This window comes from Capricornis sumatraensis, chromosome 19 (assembly GCF_032405125.1).
Source record: "Capricornis sumatraensis isolate serow.1 chromosome 19, serow.2, whole genome shotgun sequence".
NCBI lineage: Eukaryota > Metazoa > Chordata > Mammalia > Artiodactyla > Bovidae > Capricornis > Capricornis sumatraensis.
In genome coordinates, this window is record NC_091087.1 from 18,331,199 (window position 1) to 18,345,374 (window position 14,176).

A 14,176-nucleotide genomic window follows, 5' to 3' on the forward strand; every position below is an offset into this window, starting at 1 on the left:
CTTCCCCTATATCTTGCTTCACCCTGGAGCCACAACTTTCTTCCTAGCAAACTTCTCTGATATATCTATCCCAGGCCCATAGCCTTCAAGTAATCCCTGCTCAAAGAACAAGCCCTGAGCTCCCTCCACCCTCACGAGCTGCATTTTTCTGCCTCCTTGTTCACACTGAGTGCTAGGCACCATCAGCTACAAATTAGCACTTGTCAGGCACTTTCCAGGGCTTCCCTGGTGGCTTAGTTGTAAAAGAATCCACCTGCAAAGCAGGAGACCCAGGTTTGATCCCTGGCTCAGGAAGATCCCCTGGAGAAGGAAATGGCAACCCACTCCAGTACTCTTGCCTAGAAAATCCCATGGACAGAGGAGCCTGGTGGGCTACAGTCTATGGGGTCTCAGAGTTGGACACAACTACAACTTAGCAAATAAACCACCACCACCATGGCACCATGGTGCCATGGCGCCATCTAATACAAGAATCAAATCATGTGCAGCTGCTGGTGGTTTTCAACACCCCTGTAAGGAGTTCAGGGTGGAGAACAGAAATGAGGCACTCTGTCCTCAGGGAAAAATTGGCAGAACAGGTCTTCAGATAGTGAGACATTCTCAGGAGCTGATTTTATGAGCCTAATTCTTGCAGCTCCTCCTATCTGGAAAAGCACTAGAGTCTGTCACAGTGATGACAGCTCCTCGAAACTATCAGAAACCTCTATAAAAATATTGCATTTGATTGCATGAACTCCCCTTTCACCAAGATCACATACATACTGATTGTCCCCCTACCTCTCTGGAGCAGTTTCTCAGAGCTGTCTGAAATGCTGTCTCCCAGGCGATAGACCTCATTTTGCTCCCAAATAAAACTTAACTTGCAACTCTCACAAAAAAAAGGAGTACATCAAGGCAGGACATTGTTACCCTGGTTATTTAACTTATATGCAGAGTACATCATGTGAAATTCTGGGCTAGATGAATCACAAGCTGGATCCAAAATTGCTGGGAAAAATATCAACAATTCAGATATGCAGGTGATATCACTTTAAAAGGCAGAAAGTGAAGAAGAACTAAAGAGCCTCTTGATGAAAGTGAAAGAGGAGAGTGAAAAAGCTGGCTTAAAACTCAACATTCAAAACACTAAGATCATGCCATCCAGTCCTAACACTTCATGGCAAATAGGTGGGAAAAATAAAGAAACAGTGTCAGATTTCATTTTCCTGGGCTCCAAACAATGTGGACAGCAACTGAAGCCACAAAATTAAAAGATGCTTGCTCCTTGGAAGAACAGCTATGTCAAACCTAGACTGTGTTTTAGTAAGCATCACTTTGCTGACAAAGGTCCGAATATTCAAAGCTATGGTTTTTCCACTAGTCATGTATGGATGTGAGAGTGGGACCATAAAGAAGGCTGAGTGCTGAAGAACTGACGCTTTAAAACTGTGGTGCTATAAGAAGACTCTTGAGAGTCCCTTGGACTACAAGGAAATCAAACCAGTCAGTCCTAAAGGATATCAACTCTGAATGTTCATTGGAAAGACTGACGCTGAAGCTCCAGTACGTTGGCCACCTGATGTGAAAAGCTGATTCACTGGAAAAGACCCTGATGCTGGGAAAGACTGAAGGCAGCAGAAGAGGGCAACAGAGGATGAGATGGTTGGATGGCATCACCGACTCAATGGACATGAGTTTGAGTAAACTCAGGGAGATGGTGAAGGACAGGGAAGCCTGGCGTGCTGCAGTTCATGGGGTCACAAAGAGTGGAACACGACTCAGTGACTGAAGAACAACTCACATCGGGAATTCTTTTTTTAAGTCGGCAGTACCAAGGCTGGTCTTTGCCTCCAGACTGCAGCCTCTACTTTGCCCCTCTCCTTCTCTGGTTAGGCTTTGCTCTCTGCTTGGAATGGCCTTCTTTCTTCCTCATCCAGCTGTCCCTATCAACACTCTACTCCTTCTTGGCCAGCCCAGACACCCCGCTTCCTAAAGTCATCCCAAAGTTAAATTCAGCCCTTTCACCATGCATGTTCCTGTTCCCTTTATATGGCACCTAACATTTCAGGTCTATAATGTCTGCCTTATGGACATTACCCACGACATCCAAGGCTTTAACTCTGTGTCCCACCTGAATACCTGCCCTCTGCCTCCATTGTGCTGAGCCTAATGGTTGCACAAAACACATATCGGTTATTGCTTTTGGCACAATATTTACTCAACAGCTACTCATTATAGCAGCAAATCCTCCTCTTACGATGGCTCTTAGATGAGATTTCTTAATTCACACTACTTTCCAGCTACAGGAGTCTTTCCTTGCCTCAGTTTCCTGATGTGTAAATGGTCGTAATAATAAAGCATGCCTCATTAGATTGTCACAGAATTACTGCCGTGCCATATGCACAGCACAGTGCTATCTAGGTAAGCACTGCTCATGGACATTAAATAAAGAAAAAAACCTAGAGCTAAATAAATACATTTTAAAACATACCCTCTAAATCACAAGTTAGAATTCTTTTAAAATAATTATAAGCACGTCAGGATTGGGAGCTTGTATACACCCGTGGTGGATTCATGTCAATGTATGGCAAAACCAATACAGTATTGTAAAGTAAACTAAAGTAAAAATAAAATTAAAAAAAATAATAAAATAATTATAAGCACTGAAAACCATCAATATGAATAATATAAATTAAAAAATAAAAGGAGTAATGAAATAAAATTTGCTAATTACAGATACTGAGGGTTATGGCCTTGCTTTCTTCTGCATTTATACTTTCACTTTAGGTAGGGGATCATTTCATTTGGAGAAGGTATGTTGCAGGTGTATCAGGAAGAGCCACACAGATCCTGTGTAAGATATGATCACTACCCAACCTATTGGTCAAAGCATTGGAAATAAATCTGAACTGAAACAGCCTCACTGAACAGTGGTGGCTGAAATGTCTTAATCAGCTTAAGATCTCTGGGCCCCTGAAGTCCCCATGGGGGAAAGTGGCTCGACATATGGAGACCTTTCAGATCTGGGCATTTTTCTCCACATGGTACATTTGTATAGAAACATGCAGTATAAACCAAATGAAGCGCTCCCCAGCTATAAACCTCCCAGGAGTTTTGCCACCGCTAAAGAAGAGCCAGCGTCCTTTTACCTCTCAAGCTTCGGGGCCTCACCAGGTCTTCTCGCACGCCACCCTATCCCCTCTCCTTTCCTGTCCCACATCTGCTGTTCCCTACTCCATTCCGTCTACACTGGCCACTCTGCTATTTTTGGAATCTGACAGCCAACACCTGGCCTGGAGCCTTTGAACTTGAAGATTTCCTGCCTGAAATCTCCCCACATATCCCCTTCCTCACCTACTGAAGCTCTCTCTCAAATGTTCCCTGTCCAGTGACGCCCTCCCTGCCCAGATCACAGGAGAATCGCATCCCTTCCCCACACACATCCTCTACAAGGCTCCTCCCCCTGCTTAATTTTCTGCCTAATTTTCTACATAGCACTTTTCACCAGCTAAGTGCATGAAAGTTTTAGTTGTACAGTGGTGTCTGACTCTTTGCAACCCCATGCATTGTAGCCCACCAGGCTCCTCTGACCATGGGATTTTCCAGGCAAGAATACTGGGGTGGGTAGCCATGCCCATTTCCAGGGATATGCCTGACCCTGGGATCAAATCTAGGTCTCCCGCACTGCAGGCAGATTCTTTACTGTCTGAGCCACCAGGGTAGCCCCTAACCTAGTACCTAGTGCTTTTGTTGATGTTGTTCTGGTTCGAATATTGCCTCTTATAAGCCAAAGATAAGTTCCAAAAGAGGAGATAGCTTCCCTGTGCTCATTGTTAGCACACTACAACCTACAACAATTCTTGGCACACACTGAACACTCATGATGGATATTTATCAAACAAATGAATACTTACACTGCAGGGCAGCTTATCAACAACCTGAAAAAACTTAAGGGGACAGGCGACTTGCAATCATTGAAATCAAATGAATCACTCTATCACAGATCACTCTATCTTGCATTTTGAAAGCTATAGTTTGGAAACTCTATTAATTTACATCAACGGTTCTCCAGTCCATCAGTAGTGATTCTGCCCCGGAACATTTGGTAATGTCTACACAGACGTACTTGGTTATCACAATAGTGACGGGAGGAAGGGTAAACTGGTATCTAGTGGACAGAGATCAGGGATGCTGTTAAACTTCCTACAACGCATAGGGAAGTCTCACAGCCAAGAATGGTCCATCCAGCAATGTCAGAGGTGCTAAGGTTGAAAAACCCTAAATCTGATTTCTGAAGCGCTTCCCCAGTGGTTCAAGCAGTAAAGAGTCTGCCTGCAATGCAGGAGACACAGGAGATAGAGTTTCGGTCCTGGGTCTGGAAGATCGCCTGGAGAATCTGAAGTGAGCTGAATGGCAACCCACTCCAGTAGTCTTGCCTGTAAACTCTGATTACCCAGAGGTGATTTCTTAGATCTCACTCCATAGCATACAGGGCTTATACATTACACGGGAAGGAGGAAAGAGTTGGCTTAACTTACTGATATTCTAGAAAGACAGAATACACGAAATGAAACAGAGGCAGTTTAATAAAGATACGAAGTAGTGTTCACCCAGGCTTCCCTGGTGGCTCAACGGTAAAGAATCTGCCTACAATGCAGGAGACCCAGGAGACGCAGGTTTGATCCCTGGCTCGGGAAGATCCCCTGCAGAAGGAAATAGCAACCCACTCCAGTATTCTTTGTGGAAAATTCCAGGACAGAGGAGACTGGGGGGGCTGTGTTCATGGAGTCACAAAGAGTCGACTGAGTAACTGAACGTGAGCATGAGTGTTCACCCTTCAAGGGATCCAATATGCTACTAAGGATTTACCTCTTAAAACAAGAGAAGAAATGTCCAAAATACGTTAGAGGAAAAAGGATACTAAATTCCAAAGAAGAGCCCTGCTTTCCTGTACTTTTAGACCTCTTTAAAAATTGTACCCCATGCTCTTATCACATAAAGTCTTCCAGGAATAACTGACAAAGTTGTAACAAAAAAAGGAGGGGAGTCTCAAATCACCGTGTCCTCGCCGAGAGCTGGCATGGCCTGCGGCTGACGGCTCAGAACAGTTGGCAGCAGCCAGACCTACAAGGGAACAGCTGCTCCACCACACTCTTCACCACATCAGGGATATGAGAATTCGGGGAGAAATTAACCAAGCAATCAAAAAGAAAAGAGACACTGAGAGGTGCAGTGTTCTCCCCTCTGTAAACGCCATGTGAGCTGGTCTAATCTTGGGGATAAATTAGTGACTGCTCTAACACACGCTTAGAGCTGTGGGGAAATAAGTCTTTGGGAAGAAAAAAATAAATCCTTCTTGCCTGATAAAGGTCATAACAATTCTAGCATACACTGTATGAATGGCTGGATGAAAAACTGAAATTCCCTCCTCTGGCTGCTGCTGAGTGGCATCAGCTGTGTCCGACTCTGTGCGACCCCATAGACGGCAGCCCACCAGGCTCCCCCATCCCTGGGATTCTCCAGGCAAGAACACTGGAGTGGGTTGCCATTTCCTTCTCCAATGCATGAAAGTGAAAAGTCAAAGTGAAGTCGCTCAGTCGTGTCCGACTCTTCGCGACCCCATGGACTGCAGCCCACCAGGCTCCTCCGTCCATGGGATTTTCCAGGCAAGAGTACTGGAGTGGGGTGCCATTGCCTTCTCCAGGGGATTTTCCCAACCAGGGATCGAATCTGTGTCTCTTGCATTGCAGGCAGATTCTTTACCCCTGAGTTACCTAGGAAGCCTACCTTTTAATGGGACTATCAAAACAGTTATCTTTCTCCAAGAGAGGCTCTCTGCTCTCTTTCACAAATTATTTTTGAAGACTGAAAACAAATAAGGCTGCCAAAAAGGTCTACCCAGTGGCTCAGTGGTAAAGAACCTGCCTGCAGTGCGGGAGACGCAAGATCAATCCCTGGCTTGGGAAGATCCCCTGGAGGAGGAAATGCACCCTGTTCCAGTATTCTTGTTGGGAAAATTCCATGGAGAGGAGCCTGGCGGGCTAGAGTCCATGGGGTCTCAAAGAGTCAGATGCAACTGAACACACACACACACAAAGGCGAACAACTTTTGAGAAAATGGTCTTTAGTAGAATTGAGAACAACTGTGGAATTACCAGCAAGTAATCTTTGAAGAAATGGGCAGGAAGAAGGTAATAAAGAAGAATATGTATGTTTTTCATTCACCAACAGAAAATCAGTCATAGATGTGTGTTCTCAGAAACCAAAGTGAAACTTCTATCTCAAGATGGAAAGAATCAGGGTAGACTGAGAGACTGGTCAAAATATCTTGGTTGGTTAGATCAATATGGAATTGACACACACACAGAGAAATTATGTGACTTTACATTCAAATTACTGAAAGTACTGGAGAGGGATAGGAATAAAACAGTTGTTTCCTGCTAGAGCTGGGGGGAGGGGGCGCCTCCCAGGTGGTGCTAGTGGTAAAGAACCCGCCTGCTAACACAGGAGATGTAAGAGACGCAGGTTCAGTCCCTGGCTTGGGAAGATCCCCGGAAGGAGGGCATGGCAACCTACTCCAGTATTCCTGCCTGGAGAATCCCATGGACAGGGAAGCCCGGCAGGCTACAGTCCATAGCATGGCACAGGGTCGGACATGGCTAAAGCAACTTAGCACAGCACAGCACATAGCTGGGGAGGGCTTTCCCCCTCCGCAGACGACGAAGAGAACGCAATTCCAGACCACAGAAACTTGTCAACTGCAAAATGATTCACATACTGTGTATTAATGAAGGTAACTTACTGACAGCAAGGGAATGGCAACTTTTCCAAGAAAATCAGGAGGTTTATCTCCGTCTTCATCAAACACTGTCACTTCCAAAACATCATGGATATCTTTAATGGGACTGAAACAAGAAACACACCATGAGTTAGACACAAAAACACACAAGTGAAGGCTGTTCCATGAAGATCTGAAAACACGTTGTCACTAATTAAGTCTGTATGTCCTCAGAGTATAAAACTACCATTTAATTAAATTTCAAAAATTAAATCAAACTGACTGTATTCCCAAACCTTCCATCAGCGAAGATTCAGACATCCATATGGAAAAAAAAAAAAATCAACTTTTTTACTATGACATTTCCATGTATCTGTGTACTCAGGGGCAGGACTGTTAAAGAAACAGAATAAAGAAAGAGAACAGGGGAGAGAAGAAGGACAACAAAGTGACTTCCAGATGAGAAGAGCAAAAATAAGATTTTCTTTACTTTAAACGCATGAATTTCCTTTAAAAAACAAAGGTGGTCAAAATCACTATTTCCCAAGATCCCCTGAAAGCATCCTATTGTTGAAACACAAAATATTAAAGGGCCATGCATATTCACTTGTTTATAAATGTTTCAATGTTGATCAGAGCCAGATATCAGCTATAATGCAAACATGGAGCCATGGTCATCAGTCAGGTGCTGACCAAACAAGAGACCCTTGCAAACCTGGCTAGTAGTTAACCTCTTCTCGTGGGTCCCCATAAACGTTCTGCTTGCTGCTGCTAAGTCGCTTCAGTTGTGTCCAACTCTGTGCGACCCCACAGACGGCAGCCCACCAGGCTCCTCTGTCCCTGGGATTCTCCAGGCAAGAACACCAGAGTGGGTTGCCATTTCCTTCTCCAATGCATGAAAGTGAAAAGGGAAAGTGAAGTTGCTCAGTTGTGCCCGACTCTTAGTGACCCCATGGACTACAGCCTTCCAGGCTCCTCCGTCCATGGGATTTTCCAGGAAAGAGTACTGGAGTGGGTTGCCATTGGAGCCACCAATTCATATTCACAACAAACTATATTATTTTAGTTATAGGCGCAGATAAAGCATTCCTCAGTGTTGTGAGGCAATGTGCCACCATTTCACCCAGATTCAACAATGGGAGAGCCTCCCTTTGATGGCCAGCTGTCTTGGAATCTAAAGCAACTAGGAAGATATCCAGCTTCCTAAACACCTGAGTCTAAAAAGCAGGTATCACTACAGAGTAGGTCATTCAGATAAGCTGGAATACAAGGGGCCTTGGGGAGTCTTCGAGGAAGACTCTCTATTATATCTATAGATTCCAAAAGACTGGCAGAATGCAAGTCCTCTGATTTTAAAATACTGCTGAACAATATAAGCTCCTTGAATTTAAGACATGTCTACATTTGTAATTTCCTTTAACCCAGGAATGAATTAGTCTGGATATATGGAAGCTTTCTTCTACTCACAGATTAATTGAGTCACTAAGAGACCTACTTTACAAATGCGTCCTATAACACTCTTTTGCAGTTCCAAACGGTCTCTTCTATTATTAACACTATACTCTATAAAATGAAAGCATAAAAGGTTTTCAGAAGGAGAAAAACAATAAAATTCCTTCTTTGCCCATAAAAATGGACAGAAAGTTCCACTCAAGAGCCCTAGACTGCCCCACACATATCAAGGATAATTGGTCTGAGTTAAAGCTGCTCTTTGATATTCCAAGGACTAAAGTACTTACAATGTAAAAACTTTGTTCCACTCAGGGTTGAGGTTTTTGTAAATGGTATGTGTCTGAAGTCGGTCATTTCCTAACTCCAGCAAGCAAAAGGGATCGCTCTTCCCTGCAAAGAGAAAATGGACAAGGGTCAGAGACAAAGGAATCTCCGTGGTCAGAGGCAAACGAGTCTCAAAAGTGACAGAGGCAAAATGAACAAAAATCATGCAGGTTTTTTTTTTTTTTTCAATTACTATTCAATCCTAAAGAAGACCAATCCTGAATATTCATTGGAAGGACTGATGCTGAAGTTAAGCTACAATACTTTGGCCATGTGATCCAAACAGTGGCTCACTGAAAAAGACCCTGATGCTGGGAAAGATTGAGGGCAGGAGGAGGCGACAGAGGATGAGATGGTTGGATAGCATCATTGACCCAATGGGCACGAGTTTAAGCAAGCTCCAGGAGACGGTGAAGGACAGGGAGGCCTGGCGTGCTGCAGTCCACAGAGTTGCAAAGAGTCGGACATGACTGAGTGACTGAACAAAAACACTTTTTTAAAAATTTATTTTATATTGGAGTTGATTTATAACGTTGTATTAGTTTCCATATATCACAGTGATTCAGCTATACATATATCTACTCTTTTACAGATTCTTTTCCCTTTTAGGTTATTACAGAATATTGAGTTCCCTGTGCTACACAGCAGGTCCTTGTTGATTATTTTATATGTAACAGTGTATATATGTTAATGCTAAACGCCTAATTTATCCCTCCCCTCACCTCAATCCCTCTGGCAACTCTAACTTTGTTTTTTAAGTCTGTGGGTCTGTTTCTGTTTTGTAAACAAGTTCATTTGTACCACTTCTTAAGATTCCACATATTATAGTAATACACTTGTGCTAGCTGGTAAAGAACAGACTTGTGTTTGCCAAGGGGGAAGATGAGAGAAGGACGAAGTGGGAGTTTGGGGTTAGTAGATGCAAAGTCTTATACACAGGATGGATAAACAAGGTTCCCGTGTAGAGCACAGAGAACTACACTCAATATCCTGTGAGAAACCATAATAAGAAACAGTATGAAAAAAGAGGAGTATGAAAGAGCATGAAAAAGACGACTATATGTATAACCATCACTTTGCTGTACAGCAGAAATTAATATGGCATTGTAAATCAACTATATTCCAATTAAAAAAAAAAACCTGTGCTTTGTTTTTTTAAAAAAGAGGTGAGTCTCTTTCTTTAGCAAGCCCTATAAACTCTGTGTGGGAAAGCCAGGTGTCAGGGAACTTACAGGGCTGGGGCTGACATGCAACCCACACACGACCTGAGAGCAGTGGCAACACAGAATTCACAAGAGCAGGTGTCAATGTGGCACATGACAGGGCCCACGTGTGTGTTTTGTTTGAAAACAGAAGCACATCTCTGTTTCCTTTCTAAATTCTCTTTGAGTGAATACAATTGCTCATCTACAATTGGAAGCCTATGATAACTGACATGCTTCCACAGGGTGATGAGAAAAATGAGAAAAAGTATCATCACGGCTATTTTGGTGGCTCAGCGATAAACAATCTCCCAGTCTCTGGGTTGGGAAGATCCCCTGGAGGAGGAAATGGCAACCCATTCCGGTATTCTTGCCTGGGAAATCCCATGGATAGAGGAACCTGGAAGGCTACAGTCCATGGGGTAGCAAGAGTCGGACACAACTTGGCAACTAAACCCACCACGATGGCTATTTAGCAGTTAAACCTCTGCTCTGGAATTGAGTGGCCATACACACATCTGATCTTAGACGTCAGTAAATTACGAAAGTACACATGGGACACTTTCGGTGCTCAGAGACATGCAGAAGTCTAATTTCACAAGGTAAATTCAAAGTTTTTAATCTTAAAAAATAATGAAGCTAAGCCTTTACTTCTCCCATCGCACTTCTTTTTCCATCTTACCTCATACAGCATCCAAAAGAAAAAAAAAAAAATTAGAAAAACCAGAATCCAAAGGGGAACCCAGAAAGTGACCACGTAGGAAGTCTCTCCCCTTTTGTTCAGCGTGACAGAGGGATCTAGAGAACTGTCCAGGTCTCTAACATCCACAGGACATGAACACATGGCCTGACTCTGCACACACAGGTGCTCTATAAAGCAGTGTGTACTGAATAAATTGGGGGCATAAAGACAGATGTACCTCCAACAAATGGCCGAGGAATCCAGACCAAGGCCTAATACAGACACTACTCAGGCCACATGACCTACTGGCTTACCATTCAGGCCACTGAACCTACATTCAATGAACTTAATAACTTGGGGCTCTGAGGTGCTGCACGTCCTTAGAGAGACATGTGTGCAGGGACTCACATGAAGATATTTCAAAAACAGAAGACAAGAAGAGCAGCTGACTGGAGAAGAGTCATTAACAGGAGATTCCATTCAGCTGACTAGTGGCCTGGACGCTTATATGACTGGCCAGACCTTTTAAGCCACGACTATTATCTCAGTGGCCAGTAGACAGGGATTGAGCCGTGGACACAGATGAATGTGTCGGGACTGTCAGTTACAAGTAGTGGAAAGGATCCCTGTCTAAACTTAGCAGCAAAGGAATTTGTCAAAATAATAGCAAACAGCTCTCAGGATCAGTCAATCCTAAAGGAAATCAACCCCGAATACTCATTCGGAAGGGCTTTACGCTGAAGCTGAAGCTCCAATACTTGGGCCATCTGATGAGAAGAACCAATTCACTGGGAAAAGACCGAGATGCTGGGAAAGATTGAGGGCAAAAGGAGGAGGAGGCAGCAGAGGATGAGACGGTTGGACGGCATCACCGACTCAATGGAAGTGACTTTGAGCAAACTCCAGGAGATAGGGGAGGACAGAGGAGCCTGGTGTGTGCTGTTCACGCGGTCTCAAACAGTTGCACAAGACTGGTGACTAAACAACAACTCGGGATTGGTGCACAGGCTGGAAATTCAGGTTTGAAGGTACTGGAAACCAAACGCTGAGGGATACTCAGGCACAGAATCTCAGTCAGTCTCTCTTCCCAGGAAAACTGGCCTCACAGAGATTTCTGGTCCAGGCCCTAAATGCTATCGTTTAGTTGCTTAGTCATGTCTGACTCTTCGTGGCTCCAGTGGACTGTGGCCCACCAGGCTCCTCTGTCCATGGGATTCTCCAGGCAAGAGTACTGCAGTGGGGAGCCATTTCCTTCTCCAGGGATCTTCATGACCCAGGGGTTAAACCAGCATCTCCTGCATTGCGAGTGGATTCTTTACTGCTGAGCCACCAGGGAGGCCCCCCTAAGTGGAGCTGCTTCTAATATGCATTCTCCAAGCCTGCTTCTCTGCTCCACTTGAGGTAGATATAAAGGGACTGCCCTGCCTAGCAAATCTCCATCTCCTGAATGCCAGGGCTCAGGAAGGGAGAACATACTGGCTTCCCACCGAATGAAAGCAAATCAGAATCCCTTCTCCAAAACATGAGAGAAGCACCCCAATCCTAAAGGGGTTTCTGATGTTGAGCAGCCCAAATCAAACACACAAAAATCTATCTTCATTTTTAAAAAGTCTTGCTTCTTTAAGAAATGTTTTACTCAGACATAAAAAAGTGAGATAATGCCATGTGAAGCAACATGATGGCCCTAAGGATTGTAATATTAAGCAAAGTCAGACAGAGGAAGACAAATACCATATGATATCACTTATATGTGGAATCTGAAAATACCATACCAAATACCATATGATATCACATATGATATCACTTATATGTGGAATCTGGAAAAATGATACATTTCATAATTTTCCTTTTTTTCATTATGGCCTTTTCTACCTAGAGAAGTTCCTTTGGTATCTGTTGTAAAGTTGGTTAAAAAAAAAAAAAAGATACAAATGGACTTACTTGCCAAATAGAAATAGACTCACAGACATAGGAAGAAAATTTATGGTCACTAAAGGGGATGGAAGTGGGGAGATATTAGGAGTTTGGGATTAACCGACACACACTGTCTGTAGGTACGTGTGGTGTGTGCTCAGTTGCATCAGACTCTTTGTGAACCCGTGAACTGTAGCCTGCCAGGCTCCTCTTTCCATGGGATTTTCCCAGCAAGAATACTAGGCAGGCTTGCCATTTCCTCCTCCAGGAGATATTCCCGACCAAGGCATTGAACCTGTGCCTCCGGTATTGCATGTGGATTCTTTACCACTGAGTCATCTGGGAAGCCTATTCATACTAACGAATTAGATAACCAGCAAGGACCTACTGTACGGCAGAGAAACTATACTTAATCCTCTGCAATAATCTCTAATGGAAAAGAATCTGAAAAGGAATATATGTGTGTGTGTGTGTGTGTGCGCACACGTGTGCACGTGTGTGTGCATGTGTGTGCATTTAACTGAATCATTTTGCTGTGCACCTGAAAGTAACACAACATGGTAAATTAACTATACTTGGATTTTTTTAGAAAAGCAGGTCTTACTCTGGGGCTGTGTCTCACAGGGTACAGGGTGGGCGTTCGGTGGGGAGGTACGTGACATAAAAAAGTGAGATAATACCATTTGAAGCAACATGATGGCCCTAAGAATTGTAATATTAAGCAAAGTCAGAAGAGAAGTCAGTGGAGGAGGTCACGACATCTCTTGAATAACTGTGAACTTGAAAGGACCCACATGCTCTTGGCTTAACACTCTGGTAGACGATGCTGAGCTCCTCAACCCAAACTGAAACAGCTACTTAACCGCTCATCAGACTGTTGGGAGGTGTCAGGGTTCCTCCTCCGGAAGCACTGGCGTGACATTCCGTCAGCACTGGCTCGGGGAAAACCGTCTGACACTTATACTGAGAGCCCTGGGGTCCCCCCCAGCAGGGAGTCAGGGGCCTGCCTGCACAGGTGGGCCGAGTTCTGCCCACCCTGCTCTCGAGCTCACACTCTGCTGTCCCAGGTAATGAGCAACAGACTTCCTTCCAGAACCTGGGAGCTTCAGTTGTGTGCCTCCGGGGAACACACTGCGCGACTCTCTCTGAAGATAATCCCGTCAAAGCTCATTAAAATGCTGCATTTATTAATATTCCAGGAGAAATAGGCAGAGACGAGGAAAAAGAAGTAGAGACATGAAAACATCTATAGAGTAGCATGCACGCTTTAGGACTGATTTCTTGCCCTTCAAAGATTCCAGATACAACTTCCCCGGTGGCCCAGTGGTTAAGACTCTGCCTTCCAACGAAGTGGGTATGGGTTCAATCCCCAGTCAGGGAACTAAGATCCCATGTACCACAGGGTATGGCCAAAAAATTTAAAATAAACAGGTAAATAAAATTTAAAAAGAAGATTCCAGACAGATGGGGACTTTCAGTAAAATTTAAACAGTATTTTTATCTGATCATGATAAAATGATCTCCCATCACAAATGAAATATCCAAATGTTTCCCAAGAGAACCAACGAAACAGTACCAGGCAAAAGGACATAGCTACACTTGGGTCTGCCCTCTTGTTCTTTGCTCCCCCTGTTTTTACAGGTCAAACATCCAAATGACCTCTTCTGCGTCCACACGCCAAGTCACCTTGACATGGCTACACCACTGGTGATTCAGATTCATGGTGGTGTTTCAGTGCCTTGCTCTCAACAGCCTTTGCTATTTTCGAACAGCACGTTAAAATCCATTTGTATTCCTCCAACAGCAAGTGAAGGTTTCACGTTTAAATAATTTTACCTTTATATC

General features: G+C 44.0%; 1 protein-coding gene across 5 annotated transcripts in view; it reads right to left on the reverse strand.

Annotated features, from left to right (window-relative positions):
* MCTP2 (multiple C2 and transmembrane domain containing 2) overlaps positions 1-14,176 on the reverse strand; it is a 202,634-nt gene that overhangs the window by 101,569 nt on the left and 86,889 nt on the right. For all 5 annotated transcript variants that reach the window (XM_068991401.1, XM_068991400.1, XM_068991399.1 and 2 more), the window contains exons 12-13: positions 8,497-8,599; positions 6,782-6,884 (exon numbers count right to left, since the gene is read on the reverse strand). In XM_068991401.1, coding sequence (XP_068847502.1) covers positions 6,782-6,884; positions 8,497-8,599 — 206 coding nt within the window. The remainder of the gene's footprint in view (positions 1-6,781; positions 6,885-8,496; positions 8,600-14,176) is intronic.